Consider the following 19,327-nt stretch of genomic DNA (forward strand, 5'->3'; position numbering starts at 1 on the left):
GGCGTGCTCTGGTCCATGGGGTCACAAAGAGTTGGACACAACTTAACAACTAAACAACAACAACATCCTGTCCGCTCAGAGAAGCTGACTGGACTGCCAGTTGAATCTCCCTTTAGCACTGACCTGGTAATAGGAGCTATGCAATTTTCCAACAATAAAGTTCTGTTCTGGTATGACACATTTTAAAATATATCTTTCTGCATTTACACACTACAACTAAGTTTTACACCTAAATATGCAATAATCCGTATGACAGTTGTACGAAAGCAAACTGCTCCCTGGCACTGACTTTTGCTGCTTTTCTAATGGTACTGGAAATGCCATACCCCATAAGGAAAAGTAAATACAGTGGTGCCTCACTTAACGATTTTAATTGGTTCAAAAAAAATCGCTATGTGAAAACATCGTTAAGCGAAACACCATTTCCCATAGATATGCATTGAAAACCAGATAATCCGTTCCAATTGGAACGGATTACCATCCTTAAGCGAAAATCCCCATAGGAAAAAGCGTTAAGCGAAACCCATTGAAATGCATTGAAGCCTATTTCAATGGGGGGAAAATTCACAAAAAATTCAAAAAGACTCGGAACAAAGCCAAATTAAGTTAACGAAGGTTTTATTAGGTGCACTAACGATTCCAAGCATTTTAAACATTTTAGAATATTTTAAAAATAACAAAAACGTTAAGCGAAACAAGGGGACCTAAAACTGTCATTGTTAAGCGAAGCATGGTCCCGAAATCATTAAGCGAAAATCGCCCATAGGGAAAATCATTAAGTGAAGCGCAAGATCACTCCGAAAAAGCCATTGTTAAGTGCATTTTTCGTTGTACGAAGCATTCGTTAAGCGAGGCACCACTGTATTTCTCAGCATGATAATCTCCAATACTGCAAGTCTTATGATCAGTAAGTGTTATTAACTAGTGGAAACAAAGATTAGTACTGCTTACTTCGGTTCTCCTATCTTGATTCCAGGGTGTTGTGTGTAGGCATGAGAATGTGTGCTAGGTGCCGATTTGAAAGCCATCGGACAAATGGGACACTTGTAGAAGACTTCACAGTGAGAACCTTGAATATGGGACTTGAGTGCCGCCACATCTGAGTATACCACATTACAGTGGACACAGCTGTAAAAGAGACAGAATGTTATTGTAGCACTTTCTTACGGGCATCTCAACTCAACAGATCTGCAAGCTAGTGGCCTGACCATGACACAGGCAAGAAATGACATGTGAAAGAAAACTGGCTCTAACTGCAGAGAGGAGAAAGGATGTCAAACATCTCAAATCCCGAGGATGCTCCTATTTCCAAGCATCTAGCATCAAAAGGTTTTCCATGCAGCTGCAGAGAAAGCAAAAGAGTGTGGACTGGGCCAAAGGCTTTCCCTTTCCCCGTAAAATGTTGGCAGGAAGCTCATTCCAAGGATGACATGAATTTATAATACATAGTCAGGAAACAGCAACAAAATCATTTTCAGCAGGCACAAGGAGAATGGTCTTCATAGATGCCCTCTGTCATCTGCTCTGCAGACTTCTGCATAATGAGCTGAATGTTATGGGCTGTCAACTCAGAACTGACATATAGTGGCCCTAACGGGGCTTTCAAGGTAAACGAGGTATTTTAAGGAGTGGTGTTATCATTTCCATTCCCCCTGTGAGTTTCTATGGATGAGTGGGGAATTTGAACCCAGACTTCCTGAATCTTAGTCTATCACTCTCTCTACTACACCACACTGGGTACACCATACCCAGATACTGTACATGTTCATTAATAGCCTATAAACAGAGCTTCTAACAGAGGAGAGAGGACATGACGAAAAAAGAAGCAGATGCTGTACTGTGAAATAACCTCTTGGCAGAGGACTGGGGGTATTTTATGATATGGGGTGGGGAATCACTCAGAAATTAGGAATAAGTAGTTACAAATAAACACATACCTGCAAAATGACAAGGAGTCACGTGGCAACTTTAAAACCAACTTTTATTATAGTATTAAATCTCATAATCTTATGGCTGCCCACATGACACTTATTTTGCTATAGCAAACCAGTATGGTTATTCCTGTGGTGACTACTTGTAAATAATTCCCTTTTCTGAAAATAGAAATGCAACTACATTTTGAGTGTAACATAAGGAGGAACAGCCTTATTCCTTTTGCAGTTTAAGCATGACTGAACAGGCTTGTCCTTCGTATGCCTTGAGTAAATACTTCACACTCAGTTACATCTACTGAGGCAATTATGAAGAGCCTGTTCTGTATCACAGGCCAGCATTGTGAGGCATTCACATTTTTTTAAAAGTTAACTGAAAAGTAGTTATACTAATAATATTGGAAAAATAGGAAAATATTTTGTAAAAATTGTAACTATAGCACTTACTGGCCACAGCCTGCTACTGTCGGTAACAAGCTTATTTTAAAAGTAACTTTCCTACCGGGTTAAAACCTGTATCTGTTATTTAATACCAGACAATGTGTTTATAATTTTGACTGTCTGGTATTGAAGAAGAAGAAGAAGAAGAAGAAGAAGAAGAAGAAGAAGAAGAAGAAGAAGAAGAAGAAGAAGAAGAAGAAGAAGAACAACAACAACAACAACAACAACAACAACAACAACAACAACAACAACATATTTTATATTATATTATTTTATATTTTTGTTTATATTTGTATGTTTTGATTTATGTATCTGGAAGCCGCCTAGAGTGGTCGCAAGACCAGATGGGTGGGGTATAAATAAAATAAAATAAAATAAAATAAAATAAAATAAAATAATAATAATAATAATAATAATAATAATAATAATAATAATAATAATAATAATAATAATAATAATAATAATAATAATAATTATTATTATTATTATTATTATTATTATTATTATTATATTGTGCTCTACAGCAGAGTGTATTCCATTAAAGCCAATAAATATATGAACTAACCGCCTTTCTCTTTATATGTTTAGGTTAAGAAGTTAAGACCTTATACACACATTGGCATCTATAAATACAGTGGTGCCTCGCTTAGCGAGTGCACCGTATAGCGATGTTTCCGTATAGCGATCCCTTTTTCGGGATCGCTATACGGAAACATACCCGATCTTCGCAATGGGGAAAACCCGCATTGCGAAGATCGGGTATTGCGGCGGCCATTTTGGAGCCGCCGAACAGCTGTTCGGCGGCTCCAAAATGGCCGCCGGAAGCCCGGAAATGGCTGCCGGCAGCCGTTTTCACGCCCTGCCCTCGCTTAGCGAGGGTGCGAAAATGGCTGCCGGCAAGGGGAATCCTCGCTGAACGGGTAAGTAAGCAAGGTATTGGAAAAACGGGTACGTTTTCCCTACCCGTTTAGCGACGATTCCGCATAGCGAGGGTTAATCCGGAACGGATTAACCTCGCTATGCGGGGCACCACTGTATATAGAAGAATGAATATTTTCCACTTGAGTAAACTCCTCATAGCTTAGAAATGTTGCTCTTTTGCAGAACAATTTCCAGAATCCATCACAAAGCATGGCTCGTAGGGGTGCGATTTTAGCTAAGCCGAGGTCCACCCAGATACTTCTTCAGAAAGAAAACTCCCAGATCGTATTGGGGCAGGAAACAGGAAGCTTGGGCAGAGGTAGCCTTAGCTAAGCCTCAAAGCTTTCCAGTATAGGCTTTTTTTTCCAGGTGAGTCACATTTAGGTGACTATAAGCTATGCATACGTCAGGTAAAACTCCCAGAATGGGGAATTATAGGATTTGTACTCCAAGAAATACAAATCCCTTCCCTAATGACCATTGACTTATCCATGCACTGTTTTTCATTTTGTTTTAAATCACCAAAGTACTACAGACTGTTTGGCAACTGATGCCTTTAGCCAAAAAAAAAACCTCTTTTCCAATGTCTGGCTATGACTGACTAAATAGGCAAAAGCCAAGCTAGCTTTATTCCTTCTTGCCATTCTAATTAACATGGGGAGCCCATTCAAATGGTCCCCTGCAGCAAATGCATGTCCTCTCACAAGTGGAGGGCAATGAGAGCAATGATGGAGGAGACACTAGAGGGTAAACAGAACACCTGTATAATTTAGTTGCCTGCACTACAATCCACGGAGGTATGCTTAATGTATTTCCATCTATGTTTACTGAAGTGTTATGACTATTTGCAGTGTAATTTTAACACAGCACTGATCTGCATTTTTCCAACCTCTAAACATTGTCTCTTCCATAGCTTTTCTAGCAGGGCACTGAAAGATCAGTTATGTGTTTTTTCTGTGTTCAACCGGTACTTGAGTTTCCTTATTTTCTTCTTGTTTGCTGCAACTAGTTAAAGTTCAAGAAATTACTCTTTTTGTTATTATTTTATCATTATACTGACCGGAATCCAACTCTTCGAGTGTAGTGTAGACAATTCTTTGTGACATGGGTCTGGAAGTGGACTGATCTGCAGATTGCGCCACACTCAGGACATGTATAGGGAGATTTATGCTGATGAATCCTCTGATGTGATGCAAAACTGCACAGGTTCGGAAGCAACATCTGGCATATACTGCACGTCTTCTATATAACAAACAAACGAGACACTACGTCACAGGGGGTCCTGATTCAAAATAAGAATTTAAAATCAAACCAATGTACAAAGTTCCATTAGGGTCAGAAAATTATTAACTAAAAGATCATTACCCTTAATTATTTTTTAACTAACTGACTCTCTTAATATGTTTAGGTTAAGATGTTAAGACCTTATAAATTACAATCTACATATTTCATTTAGATTGTCTTTGCTACCTTTTTCTCCTCTACGCCTTTCCTTTCTCCATGAAGAGCTGACTACATAATATTTAGGCATTAACATTTGGACAAAACTCCTATCTCCTTTAGTATTATTTTGAAATGGCCACCTCAGCCAAAATTCTGTTAGGGAAACCACATATGGAAGGATGGGCTGTTCTTCATAGGTCTTATTCTCACAATCAGTATACCCTCTTATCTCCCATCCTGTTTCATGACCAGTATGCAACTGGTGGCATAAAGTCAGCCAGCTGGAAGTTTCACCAGGATTCTGGCCCATGAATTTTACTGGCAGCTTTATAAAGCATGGGGGGGGGGGGCAGAGTTTTTTATTTTAATACAAAAACCCCACAATAACTGATAGCTATGATCCACAGCAGTTACAAATATGATGGTACAAGGGCTGCTTGAGCGAACTACTTGTTACATACAGCACTGATGTTACCTGTCTGTCATGGGTTTGGAGGGAAAGTTCCATCCTATGGGGAGTGGAAGGCGGGACATCAGGAGGAGGGGCTGTACTGTATATATATGTGGAGCGTGTGTGGAGAAGTTTAGAAGCTGGAGGAGAAGCAGCAGCAGCTGGGAAGAAGAAGCTGGTGTGGGAGTCTGTGTGTCAGACAGGGTACTACTGTGTGTCAGTCAGTACCAACCTGATAGGTTCAGGTGTCTGTTGGTTAGCCAGAACTGATAGGTTCAGGGTCTGTGCTTCAAGTTAAGTGTTCTGTGTGAACCAAACTGTGTGCATGTATGAATGAGACTAAGCCACGTTACTATATCTTATTCACTTGATCCTTTTATTTTTCCCTGTGTGTTATTTAATAAACCTTGTTCTTTTATTTGTTAAAAATCCATCCCTGGTCTGTGTGACTTCTTATAGGGAATGGTTGGTGGCAGCTTAGTTAACGTGTGGCATATCCCAGTAGGTCTGGGTTTGTCACACTACTGTCACATGAAACAAATTAGAGCAAACAGCACCAGAGAGGTGATTTTTTTTTTCATACCACCCTTCTTCCATAGAGTCCTGGATGGTGTACATAGTATGTCTTCCCTCCTTCCTATTTTACCTTCAAAGCCATATTAATTAAGCTGAAGAAACAGCAATAAGTTCCCCCAATAAGTTTTATAGTTGATGAGAGACCGCATTAAAGTACTATGTCCAACATTCTGATCACCTTGGAGAAACGGAGGTTATGAAAATGTAACAATAATGAAAATTCAATGACAATACATCCAACATTGAACAATAAATTTTAAAAATTGAAAGAATTGTGAACTGTTCATATTTTTTAAAAAAATCACAGTGCAGGAACATGTTCCAGTCCCTTTTTCTATTTCTTCCACCGTATTTACTAGGGAGCAAGTCTTCTAAAACATGATGTATGGAGTCAACACGCAAAAAGAAAAAAAACTGGACTATTAACAGAACGAGCAGCATTTGCAATGAACACGGCAGTGTTTCCTTCCTTCAAACAGAACGTGATCCCGTCCAAAGTTCCAGATGGTCACTCTCTATACGCAAGATATTCCAATTTTATCCTGATTTTCTTTTCTAAGTGGCACCCCATATTCTGCATTTGTAGGCATGCTCAGTTGTTGGCTTTCAGGGAACTACCTGTAAATGTGTGTTTTTTTTTTAAAAAAAAATCTTTATTTCCAAATGGGCTGACACTTCTCAACCCCATTTTGACTCCAATCTGATTAGCACTGTTTTCAGGTAGAGTTACAAAGGGACAGAATTCTGAGCCTACTGTAGCATACTTCCTCAGGAAAAAATGTACCTTTTATACAATAAACTAGCACATCAGAAAGATGGGTACATTACACATTGCATTCTCAAGTTCTAGTCATGCAAGGAAACAAGGAAACATTAAAAACAAAGAAGAAATTTACCACCTAGAGTCCTATGTAATGCAAGGCAGAATTCTACCAGCCTGTTGTGGAAAAGATAAGCTTTCAGTTTGGAAGTAAGAGGGAAACAGATTCTGTCATTAATCCATAGGTAACCTAGCAACCTCAAAGACATTTCATGCAACTCCACTTGTACAATTTGTTATAGAAGCTAGCTAACCGCCTTCAACCAAGCTTCTTATTTGTTTGGCAGAAAACAAAACAAATAAAAATTCTTCCAAATTTAAATCAGACAGTATCTATGCCTGAAAGAGGTTTAAGAGAACACTTGCCAATTTCTATGTGCTTCTATTTGTACTTTCCTATCTGCACTGCATGAAGTGTGCCTTCTTTTTGGGTTTCTGTATCAGCACCTGGAGCCACCAGCTGTTTTGCATAACAAGTTTCCTGGGACTATAGCAGGATTCAAGTCTCTAGTTTTTGGGGGTTTTTTTCCCCTGCTTCAAGCATTACGCAGATAATTGAATGCACACTAAGGACCTGTAAACTGTAAACATTCAAAATTAGTACAATGGTATCATTTTAAATACTCTTCTAGAAACAATCACACAAGCGAATTCATTTCACACTCACATATCTGTACATCAGTTGTTCTTACATGCAGATTAGTAAACAAATGTAAAATGTATTTAAACTTCTAAAGAAGTGCTGTATTATGCAATCCATAAGAATTGCATCACCCCCAGAAATGTTATTGCTTCATGTTAGGACACCTCTCTTTTTTTTACTCTCTCTCCCTTACACATGTATTCCATTCCATGGAATCTCTTTGCAGATCTTACTGTCTGGATGAAAGTGTTGGCACATTGTGATTTGGTTCTGTGACATCACCATGTTGCCCTGGGTCCCTGACCGGCTAGGATTTTCCCAGCAAGACATCCATATAGATAGGGTTTTCTTTTTCCAAAACTGTGCGACCTAAACCTACAGATTTAGAAAACTTTTGTAAATTGGCAGCACATACTGGCTGAAATCCTGTTCCATAACTTATGCTACAAAGGCTAATGATGTCATCAGCCACAGGGATTTCCCACACCCCCACCCCGGGCCTGGAAGGTCCTGAGGCTCCCATGGAATCCCTTCAGTCGTACAGGGGAGTCTTTTAGTAAAGAGATAACCTTGTGGCATCTTAAGTGATTAAGAAACAGGGCAGGAACCTTATCAGTCTGAGTCTCTTAACCATGGTTAAGGAATCACTGTTCCTCCCTGTTTTGTCCTAGAGCAATAATGTTCCCCATTTTATTCCATTACCTGGCTGGATAGTTCAGTGGGATAGACATTTGGCTGCAAAGTGAAAGGCTGGAAGTTTGGTCCCCCCCCCCTTTGTGCCTCCTGTGAGTATAGCCAGCCTGTGTGGACTTGGACAAGCTGCACAGTCCCAGGATATCCCCCAGAAGAAGGGGATGGTAAACTACTTCGAAGTATTCTCTTACTTGGAAAACCCTGAGAGGGGTCACCATCTGTCAGAATAGACGTGACAACACACAATTATTATTATTCCATTTTTGAGTTATTGGTAGTACAGTCTTGTGTCTCCCTCTGGTTGAATCCAACTTCACAGTTCAGATTTAGCTTCTCTAGATGAGTGGTTCCCCACCTTGGGAAACCCAGATGTCCTTGGACTGCAACTTCCAGAAACTCCAGCCAGCATGACTGTTAGTGAAAGTTTCTGTGAACTACAGCCCAAGAGAACCTGGGTTACCTAAGGTTGGGAACCACTGCTTTAGACTGCCAGTTTAAACAGATCTATGAAAAACAGCAGTATAGATATATAATGGGTGAAATATTGTTGCTTAGTGTTGTTTAGTTGCACTAGAGTACACTCACTGAATCAGTAGAGATTTGGTGAGTCAGCTCCTCTGGACACTCCATTGGTTCAAATGGGTCAACTCTACTTGCAATGTACTCGCTAAGCAACATAATTTCAGCTACTGATGCACAAATGCCAATGCAGAAAAATAAAGAGAGCTGAGGATGTGCAAGAAAGAAACGAAACAGGATAGGGGGCTGGGGAGTGCTCCTAGTTTTTTAACACTGTTTAATGGGGTACATTACATATAATCTGTACCACCTTTCTTAGCCAACATATACATGCAATTTTAAAAAATGCCACAGCTATCTCTAAGTTTTTAAATGTTTAGAATTGCAACACATTGGTCTTGCATAATTTCTTAATCACTTGGTAAATTTCCATTCTCAATAGGAACAGCTGTAACATATCTGAAATTCTTAGCTTCAGAGATGTCTTCAGAATAGTTGTAGCAACAGATGTTGCCCTGGAGTCTACTTGCCTCGTTTTAACAGTCAGAAAAGTGCTTGGTCAAGCTTTTTCAGCTAGGCTGATGGGTTTCTGCCACTGTAGAAAGCAACACAACAATGTTTTCATGATAGGAACAGCTTGCTGATTTTCTTTACTGGATTTATCCTCTACCAAACCAAACAACTTTCTCAAATTTGGGAATCTGACCTGGGAACACGTGTCACTGAAAGAGGTTCTTGCACTAAGCTGGCCAGCCTTGCACAGGTCATTAGTGTCCAATGTACTTATTTTATAGACAGCGGCTGATGTTGGTGCTTTTGTGGGTCAGACTGACATGGCCATCATGTTACTGAAATTCCTCTCATGCTGTGTTAACTTAGTTTCTCCCATCCTTTCTCTTCTTCATTACACACCCTGGAGGTAAAACAGGGATTTAAAACCAGTGGCCTATGGACAGAAGAGTATAAAACTAGGTAAGAGTTTAGTGCTATAATTGAGATAAAGCGTGCTGCTTATATACCGCCCCATAGCGCTTCAAGCACTCTCTGGGGGGTTTACAAGTTAATTACGCAGGCTACACATTGCACCCCCCTCCCATGAGCTGGGTACTTGTTTTACCGACCTCAGAAGGATAGAAGGCTGAGTCAACCTTGAGCCGCTACCTGGGATTGAACCCCAGGTCGTGAACACAGTTTTGGCTGCAGTACAGCAGTTTAACCACTGCGCCACAGTCGCATCTAGACAAGAGGAGGTTTAAGTAACAACGAGGAGAAGCAGTGGGGCTATGAGATTTGAAAGTGAAGCTCTGATTGAGACCACATCTCCAACCGCGAAAGGTCACTCTAGAAATGCGATATAGATTGCTAAGAACAGCAATAGCTCTTTGCAGTAACAGCTGCAAAGTATGCTACACAATGACTGGAACCCAAACAATGCTTTGGGTTTGCTTGTCTGTGCTCAAGATAAAGCTTCTAGACTATGTCTCAGAATGCCTACAGAATTTCAACAAAATGGCAAACAGAGGCACAAAAAGGCTGCATGAAGAATAAATTATCAAGAGGAAGAATGTGTGCAAACATTCAAAATAAAATATTGCTGTCAATTCCAGAGAGTAATCAACATTTATTGTCACAATGTGTCTACAATGGCAAATGACCCATAAAACAAAACATATGCAAATGTAACACTACATAGGCCATTCCAACAGTCCAGAGAGTGTGTCCAGAGAGTCTACAAGAGAATGTTGCAACTAGAAGCCTGGATACTGAGCTGTAGATGCTGAGCAAAACTGTATCCCAGAAAAACCCAGAATAAAATTCTTCCTCATGTTAGACATATTCTGACTCGGGAGACAAGATAACACAATGACTTGCAAAGAAGGTCTCTAGCAGTAAGAATTACATGAAATATGGGTTGTTCACTAACAAGCTGAACAACCAGAAATCTGTGTGTAAGCAGATTTAATCAAACAAGTTGCTTTACCAACTAAAGAACATCCATGCTAATTAGTCATGACTGTTAATTGTAATTTTAGTTACAGAGATTTTCTTCAGGCTATCTGTATACAAGTATACTATCCTGTTTCAAACTGAGTATCACATTGTTTTACAGTATGGAACTGAAGCCTTATTGTTTATTAAGGTTGCCCCCTTCTCGAGTTTGAGGAGCTTAAGTATGAATCTACCTTTTTAATAAAGCTATTTATACCCCACTTTTAAAAATAATGTTATTTCAGTGCAGACTACTTCCGCTAACATGTTAAAAATTTAAAATACAATATTAAAATAACAGGAAACAGTAAAAGCATAGCAGAATTTTTGAACACTACTTAGCCATGAAACCCATTGGGGGACCTTGAGGATAAAGGGGGGGGGGGGTCAGAACCATGTATCCCATTGGAGAAACATGGATTATAAATGCAGCTAATAAAAAATTAGTAACTCAGAACAGATGAGTTTTCCATATAATGCCTCCTGGAATGATACAGTTTCCAGTTGTTATCCAAAACGTAGGGAGGCAGTTTGTCAAACCTTCCTAGGAAAATCAATTCTAAAACAGTGGTACTAAAACTGCTGCACCTGATATTCATCAATTATTTTTTTTTTCTGATAATGGCCACAAAGCACAGTCTCCAGTGCAAATGTTAGAAGCTGCCAAAAACAATCCTTAAAGATAACCTTCAAATTTCTAAACCTGGTAACAACTGTTATCAGCATCTGAAGTGAGTCTTGAAACAAAATAATAATTTGTAACCTGTACATTCTTATTCCCAAACAGCCATGTTCTTCACAAACCTTCACAAATTTCAATGAATTCACCACATGTTGTTCTGGAAGATGTGGCTTATAAAAGTCTTCCAGTAAAATAATTCTCCCTCTTCTGAATGTCCCTGAATGTCTCTGGGTTTGTTAAGAACTTATCATGCCGATTTCTTAAAAAGAGAGCAGCAGTGAAATCACTGCAGTATGATTCCACTAACCACAGGATTTGCAGATTCACTTATCCGCTGCCTGAAAATATCAAATTAAAAAAAAATCCACCCAGTATATTTAGACATAGATGTATAGACATCATAGATGTATAGACATCACCTTGCCAACAAAAGTTCGCATAGTCAAAGCTATGGTTTTTCCAGTAGTGATGTATGGAAGTGAGAGCTGGACCATAAAGAAGGCTGACCACCGAGGAATTGATGCTTTTGAATTGTGGTGCTGGAGGAGGCTCTTGAGAGTCCCCTGGACTGCAAGGAGAACAAACCTATCCATTCTGAAGGAAATCAACCCTGAGTGCTCACTGGAAGGACAGATCCTGAAGCTGAGGCTCCAATCCTTTGGCCATCTCATGAGAAGAGAAGACTCCTTGGAAAAGACGCTGATGTTAGGAAAGTGTAAAAGCAAGATGAGAAGGGGACGACAGAGGATGAGATGGTTGGACAGTGTCATCGAAGCAACCAACATGAATTTGACACAACTCCGGGAGGCAATGGAAGATAGGAGGGCCTGGCATGCTCTGGTCTATGGGGTCACGAAGAGTCGGACACGACAAAACGACTAACAGACACACACATATTTACCAGAATTGGCCACTAGAGGGAGCCTAAGATGGTATTATGTATTGCTTTGGCTAGTTCTGAGTTTTTGGCATTTCTGGGGTGGGGTCTTGAAACTGGTATCTGTGGATACTGTAGTCCTACTGTACTTTACAAAAAATACCCAGTACCAGCTGAGGAATCTGTAGGTTGGGGTACCACTGCATCAGAGCTTTGCTCATTTCTTTGGACTCACCAGTAGAGCTCCTAAGCTTTCCCCTACTCAGATGGAGGAAGGGAAGAAAATATGTGTATTGAGAAGAAACTACAGTCCAAGTTACAAAAAGTCAAGAATAACCATGTCGCTTTTAAGAGACAATAACGAACACCAAGATTTAGACATTTCTTCATGATTTAGATAGGGAAATGCTGGGAAAATTTTATTGCATATAAGAGACTACGTTTCAGATTATATTCAGCTACAAAAGTCAACTCCACAAAATTTCCAAGATTGGAATTAATCCAACCAAGCTCTAAAAAAGTACATGCCCTGAATTTTCTGTTCCTAAAGCTGTTTTTCCCCTAGCAACAGACTGCTGCACTCTGCAGTTAGCAATTGTATAGTATAAGCTATGCTTGAGAAAATTTTTGAATACAATTATTATAAACAATCACAACAATACACATTGAGGCTCTGGTACTAACAAAACTGTTCCATTTCACCCTGCAATAGCAAGGGATGGAAACAAACCTAGGAAACACTCTACATTATTTAACTTATATTCCATATGTCAAGTAATAAAACCTATTCTCTGCTCTTAGGACCCTTGTACTCAATTTGCATGTTGTAAGCCGCCTAGAGTGGTCACAATTGACTAGATAGGCGGGGTATAAATGAAATAAATAAATAAATAAATAAATAAATAGAAGTTTGAACATCTGTGAACATTCCACGATATCATAGCACAGTGAAAGGAATTAGATGAGGGCCAAAATCCTACTGAGTTAAGCCTCTGGAAAGCAAACAATGTAACTTGCAGTGGCTTTTTGCTGCCAATTAACAAACTACCCTAAGAATTTCAGGTGTACATCAGTTTGATGGGTAACTATGCAACAGGATTTTGTCCAACATGTAATACCCTATCTCTGTTTTCCATCATTATTTTTGCATTCTTTTAGTAAACACATTACAAGCTATGTTTCCTTGTATGAATACATATTTCGAATTTACAGTACTTTAATGCCTTGTTTATATCTTTGTGATTACTGTAGATATATTGGTTGAAATCTTGCTGCTTAGTGTAGTAAATCACACTACAGTAGGTCCACTGAATCAGTAGTGATTTAGTGAATCGAATCCTCTGTAAGTTCCATTGATTCAAAAGGACCTACTCTAGCTATAATTTGTTCATAGTAAGTCTCAATGAGAATAGGCCCATTTGAATCAATGGGACCTACAGAGAATTCACTTATTAAACCCCCAGTGATTCAGTGGTTCTATTCTACCACCTCTTATTAAACAAAGCAACAGGATTCCAGTCACTAAAACGAAGTCCATACTGGGAAGGGATAGAAAACTAATCCAATTATATTCCATGTAGTGCCAGGTTCAGTTAAGCACCGAACCCGGCACTAGAGCAGAAATGAGAGTCATTCATTACCTTGTTCGACTTCTGCTTGTGGAGGTCTGCAAACCACAAGCATGTCTTCAAAGTAATTCACACATTAACAAAGTTCAAAAGAGAAATACCCAAAATGATGAGGGAACTTTATACAGAAACTGTAACTGAAGCTGTAATAAAGTATCATAACTGTGTCAATAAAGTGACGAATAATGAAAAGACTCCTAACCAAATTAGTTCCACTGTTGGATGTTAGCACACAACAAGAGTTGATAATGTGCAAATAGATCACATTTGAGGTAAATCATTGTAAAAAAAATGAAGCAAAGTATGAAGGAGCAACCTAAAGGTCTCAACGAGGGATCAGATATCCTTCCTGTACTGTACCATTTCCATTCTGGTGTATCACTGAAGTAGATTTTACAGGGTTGTTGTACATTTAGTAGTTCATTCTATATTTTTGGCCACCTCTCCTTTCTCCTTGATTATTTAGATCTATGTTCAGAATATGCCATTATAGGTGCCTAGTCAAACAACCATGGACGTTCCATCCTTCCAATAATATGTACTATCAATAAAGCTTGTCTGAAATGAACAACAGAGATCTGCAGAATACTGTACTTGACCGACTAGGTTTATTAATTGTACCAATGATACAGTGCGGGCCATCAGGAAATTTGTAACACACACTCAATTTTGTAGTCACAGGAAGGCTACAAGAACACAGAGTATGTCAAATAACTGGTGGGCCACTGCATAATGTTGACAGGTTTTGTTTGCCTTAGGGTGCCACACAATTTTGGGACCCAGATGGGTGATAGGAAGAAGCAGTGCACTGGATAACTGAATACACTAATATGAAAAGGAACATCACGCAGGGTGTGTGGAACTTATTCTAATGCTCTACCTTAGGCAAATGAGATCATCTTCATTGAAAGAAAGATGGGGCATAAATAAAATAAATCAATAAATGAACTGACAGCTCTAGCAAAACACATCACAAAATCATTCTAAGGTGTTATAAAATCTAAACTTTAATTTCACTTTGGTTCACCCTGATAGAAACCCTTTTAGTCACAGAACCAGACTTTTTAATATAGATATATGACTTCTCCAAACTCAAATGTTGACATCTGGTCTCGGGTGTCCACACCTATACTGTAAGATCTATTTTGACACAGACCTCTGCCCAAGTGGGTTCCTGCCTCCTCCAACATATACAGTATTCAAATACCTCTGATGGCCCAATTCAGAGGCACATGCTGATGACATTACCATCATTCTCATGTTAAGGCCTTAAGAATAATAGGAGAACTCCACCAGATTGGGCCAAAAGCCTGTCTAATCTAGCAAGCACTGTGTTCACACAGTGGCCAACGGGATGCCTGGGAGAAGCCCGTTATTACTTGAACATGAGTGCAACAGCATCCTCCCACTTGTGACCAACAGCAGCAGAAGACTTAGGGCACAACTGTGCCTTACAAGTCCAAAAAAAGAGAGAACTCTTCCTTTCAGATATATCTGCTAGTTGCAGCAGGGTATATTCAGTTCACAGTCCAAAAAATGTCACTGCATCTGTGTATGTTCCTTGTGCATGAACGTTCTATAGCAAACTGCCTTACACTGACTCAGATCTTAAATTCCTTTGTATGGGTCTTTTATTTATTGTATAGCTCTTTAAAGGAGCAACATGCTTCCAAATGACACCGCCCCCTTTATTTTTAAAATACTTTACCAGTTCAAAGGCACTTTTCTTTTCTAAAACAAGTCACAACTAAAAAAAATTAAGTTATAATAAACAAGGAAAAATCCTAATTATAGTGCAAAAAGATCGGAATGTAAAGGTAAGATACTGTACTTGTCCACTTGAGTCAGCAGCCTGCTGGAAATGTGTCGCTAAAGATGTCTCATCTTGGAAAACCTCATTGCACTCCAAACACTTCAGGCTATGCCTGCATAGCTTTGAAGAGTCTTCATCTAGAGGCATAGCGGGAGGAACAGGAGTACTTGCAGGAGCTGATATGACTGTCCCAGTTATGCCAGACTGAATTTTTGTTACAGTGTGGGTACCCACTCCAACAGGGCTTTGGAGAATGGATGATGCAACAGAAGCACTGCTTGTAGGAGAAGCTATCATTTGATCTGTTGGAACTGGTTTCAGAATCAAGTGGGAACACTGCATGACCACTCCCTTTTCTTTATGTCCACGAGCATGAGAAAGAAGGCTGCACTTGTTATAGAAAACAAGATTCTTTGTGCAGTGGTTGCAGGTGACTTCAATCCGCACACTCCTCCTATCATAGTGTTGAGTAAGACTCTTTTCAAGGGCAAAGGAGTCACCACATTCCAAACACTTATAACCGCGTGTGGGCACGGTGATACCCGCATTCGCAGGAGGACTGAGGTTTGGGATGTAAACTGGGACCGGGTTAACACTGCTCAGCACCTTGTTGAATGCTTCAACTACAGAGCTCTGCAAAGACGACACCACTTGGACTCTGGATACTTTCTTTGAAGGCTGTGACGCTGCTGCAGCAGAAATTATTGCCTGCTTGATCTGTTGCTGAGGTTTTGTGAGCACTTGGCGGAGTTCAGAGGTGGTCTGAGCACTTTGAGGCAGTAGATTAAGGTTGGCAAGATGGACAGTCTTTGGCACAAGTTTTGCACTAGCAAGGCTTGATGCTGGCACCACAACAGTCTGCTGTTGTATAGCGTTGGCGGCTTTGATAATGGCACTGCTGGCACTCTGCACCGACGCAGCAGAAATGACTGTGGCTTTCACTGTGGTGTTATTAGCAAGCTTCAGGTTGATAACCTGGGATCCTGCTGTCTTAACGGCCGATACGGGTAAAAAAGCAGTAGCTACGGGCTTAATAGTAACTTGTTTCGGAGCAAGTTCTGCAGAAGCAACAGCATTGGTGACAACTGTTGACGGAAGTGGAGCCCTTGGAGGAGAAGAAAGGACTGCAGCAGAAGTAGGCGACGACAGCAATGATGTCATAGAAGCCATCATGGAAGCCGTTTGCTCTGGTTTCCTACCACCGTCCACATCAATCTCTGGCAACACTCTTGTAACCGTTCGCTTGATTTCTCCAGATGACGTCTTGATAGTTTTTATGCGGACTTTTGGAATTGCTGGTGTTGATCCTGCAGGTGATGGTGGGGACCCTTTGCTACTGTTCTCACTCGACACACTCCTGGGACTATCAGGCTGCTTAACGGAGGTTTTTTTGGCACAGTCAATAAGACTCTGAGATTCGGGTGACTTGTCAATGGCCCTGGGGCTTTCACTTGTATCTTTCGGCAAGGGAGAAGGTTCCCTTGAATTAGACTGTGGATCTTTAGTGATGTCCGTTGCTGCTTTTTTAGCACTAAGTGCTGCAATTGCAGCAATACATGAGGACAGTTTTGCTGATGACTTTGCTTTAGATTGTGAAACACTGGTAAGATTCGTATCTCCTTTCTCCGTGCCTACTTTCCCATCCATTGCTCTATTTTCAAGTAATTTTTCAGGATTTTCTTTAAGCAACTTATCATCTAGCTTCCTTGCTTTGAAAGGTTCATACATGCCTAAAGATGTTGAGCTTGTCTCTGAGTCTCTTTTGACAACCTTGTTTTTATCAGCGTTACCTTGACCAGCAGCTCCAGGTTTTATCAGGTTATCTCCTCCAAGTCCCTTTAACTTCTCATAGTCTGGCTGGGAGACAGACCCTGTTAATACATTAGCTCTGAAGTTTCCTCGCAGGTCTTCTTTGTCTGGGGGATCATCAACCTCAATTTTTTCATCATCATCAAATTCCTCAGCACTCGAGATAGGGCTAAACTGGTTGAAGGCTGACTCTTTGAGTGCAGTATCAGAAATGGAGCCCTCATCTTTGAGAGATTTCCCCTCCTCCTTATTATAACTTTCTAGAGCTGACACAGTTAAGAACCCATTATGCAAGCCGTTGCCAGCGGAATGGTGGCCCTCCTTCTCTGTTCCTTCAGAAGAATCGATTGTCCTCACATTTTTCACAATAACACTTACACCAACATCAGATGATGATGGTGCGTGAGAATCATCATCAGGATGCACGTTCTGTTTTATGTGGCTTTCATGATCATCATGTCCAGACTCAATAGCAGCTTTAGGGTCAACCATATCTGGGATGTCAAAGGCCGCAAGAAGGTCATCAAAGTCTGGAGTCTTCATATCTCCCATGGTCACGTTAATTGTCCTACTGTAAACCTACAAAACAAGCATAAATGTTTCATATCAATAAAATGATTGACATATAAACGCACATATAAATAAGTCTATATAATGGTTGTTGTGGGTTTTCCGGGCTCTTTGGCCGTGTTCTGAAGGTTGTTCTTCCTAACGTTTCGCCAGTCTCTGTGGCCGGCATCTTCAGAGGACAGCACTCTGTGCTCTGGTGTAGTTTGCTTAGGAGTCCCAAGCAAACTACACTCCCAAGGAAATTACACCAGAGCACAAAGTGCTGTCCTCTGAAGATGCCGGCCACAGAGACTGGCGAAACGTCAGGAAGAACAACCTTCAGAATACAGCCAAAGAGCCCGGAAAACCCACAACAACCATTAGATCCCGGCCATGAAAGCCTTCACGAATACAAGTCTATATAACTTTATTTTTGCCATTTCACCAATGAACCCAGAAGAACATCCTAGTATCTCTAATTATTTTTGAGCTCTCACACGTAAGAGAACGGTTTTGGTTTCAAGCAATCAAAGCAAAAACCCTTATTATGATGCAAAATATGTCAATAGTAGATAGCCATGACAATCTCAGTAACAGATGATGCGCATCTGAGTTACCATAAAAGTACACAGAAGACTACCAGCACAGAAGACTACCAGCACAGAATAATACTGTTCCATCAAAACACCACATTCATGTACTGTCCAGACTTTTGAATTCCAATATAACACCATGAACATTCTGGCAAAATACAGCCGGACACCCATATCTGCTGGGAATTGGTTCCAAGCCTCCTCACAGATACTGAAAACTGTAAATACAGTTTTTCCATGAAAATAAGACAGGGTCTTATATTAATTTTTGCTCCAAAAAACACATTAGGGCTTAATTTCAGGGGATATTTTATTTTACAGTCATGTCATTTTCTTCTGGTTGCTGCACAATGGTGGAGGGCAAGGTTTCACTTAACTGGGGCTTATTTTGGGGGTGGGGCTTATATTACGAGCATCCTGAAAAATCATACGAGGGCTTATTTTCAGATTATGTCTTATTTACAAGGAAACAGGGTAAGAGCGAACATTGTATATATAACTAGGTAAAAGGGGAAAAAACCAGAAAAAAGAGTATTTTCACATGTATTACCAGAACAGGCCACTAGAGACCATGCTATGTATTCTTCACTAACAAGCACCCTGGTTTTCCAAAAATAAGGCCTAACCTGAAAATAAACCCTAATATGATTTTTCAGGATGCTCGTAATATAAGCCCTACCCCAAAAATAAGCCCCAGTTAAGTGAAACCCTGGCCTCCACCGTTGTGCAGCAACCAGAAGATGACATGACTGCATTTGAATAAATGTAGATTGTTGTACATAAAAAAATAAAACATCCCCTGAAAATAAGCCCTAATGCTTTTTTGAAGCAAGAATTAATATAAGACCCTGTCTTACTTTCAGGGAAACACAGTATTCCTAGCATGGTCTCTGGCTCCTTCTAATGTTGGTTCTGCTAATAGATGTGAAAATCAATTTTCTGGATTTAG

General features: G+C 40.1%; 1 protein-coding gene across 8 annotated transcripts in view; it reads right to left on the minus strand.

The window, feature by feature from the left end:
• ZNF532 (zinc finger protein 532) overlaps positions 1-19,327 on the minus strand; it is a 69,747-nt gene that overhangs the window by 26,922 nt on the left and 23,498 nt on the right. For all 8 annotated transcript variants that reach the window (XM_072992875.2, XM_072992877.2, XM_078385187.1 and 5 more), the window contains exons 2-4: positions 15,446-17,815; positions 4,354-4,535; positions 952-1,128 (exon numbers count right to left, since the gene is read on the minus strand). In XM_072992875.2, coding sequence (XP_072848976.2) covers positions 952-1,128; positions 4,354-4,535; positions 15,446-17,788 — 2,702 coding nt within the window. In that variant the 5' untranslated portion in view covers positions 17,789-17,815. The remainder of the gene's footprint in view (positions 1-951; positions 1,129-4,353; positions 4,536-15,445; positions 17,816-19,327) is intronic.

The sequence above is a fragment of the Pogona vitticeps genome, chromosome 2, assembly GCF_051106095.1.
Source record: "Pogona vitticeps strain Pit_001003342236 chromosome 2, PviZW2.1, whole genome shotgun sequence".
NCBI classification, from domain to species: Eukaryota; Metazoa; Chordata; class Lepidosauria; order Squamata; family Agamidae; genus Pogona; species Pogona vitticeps.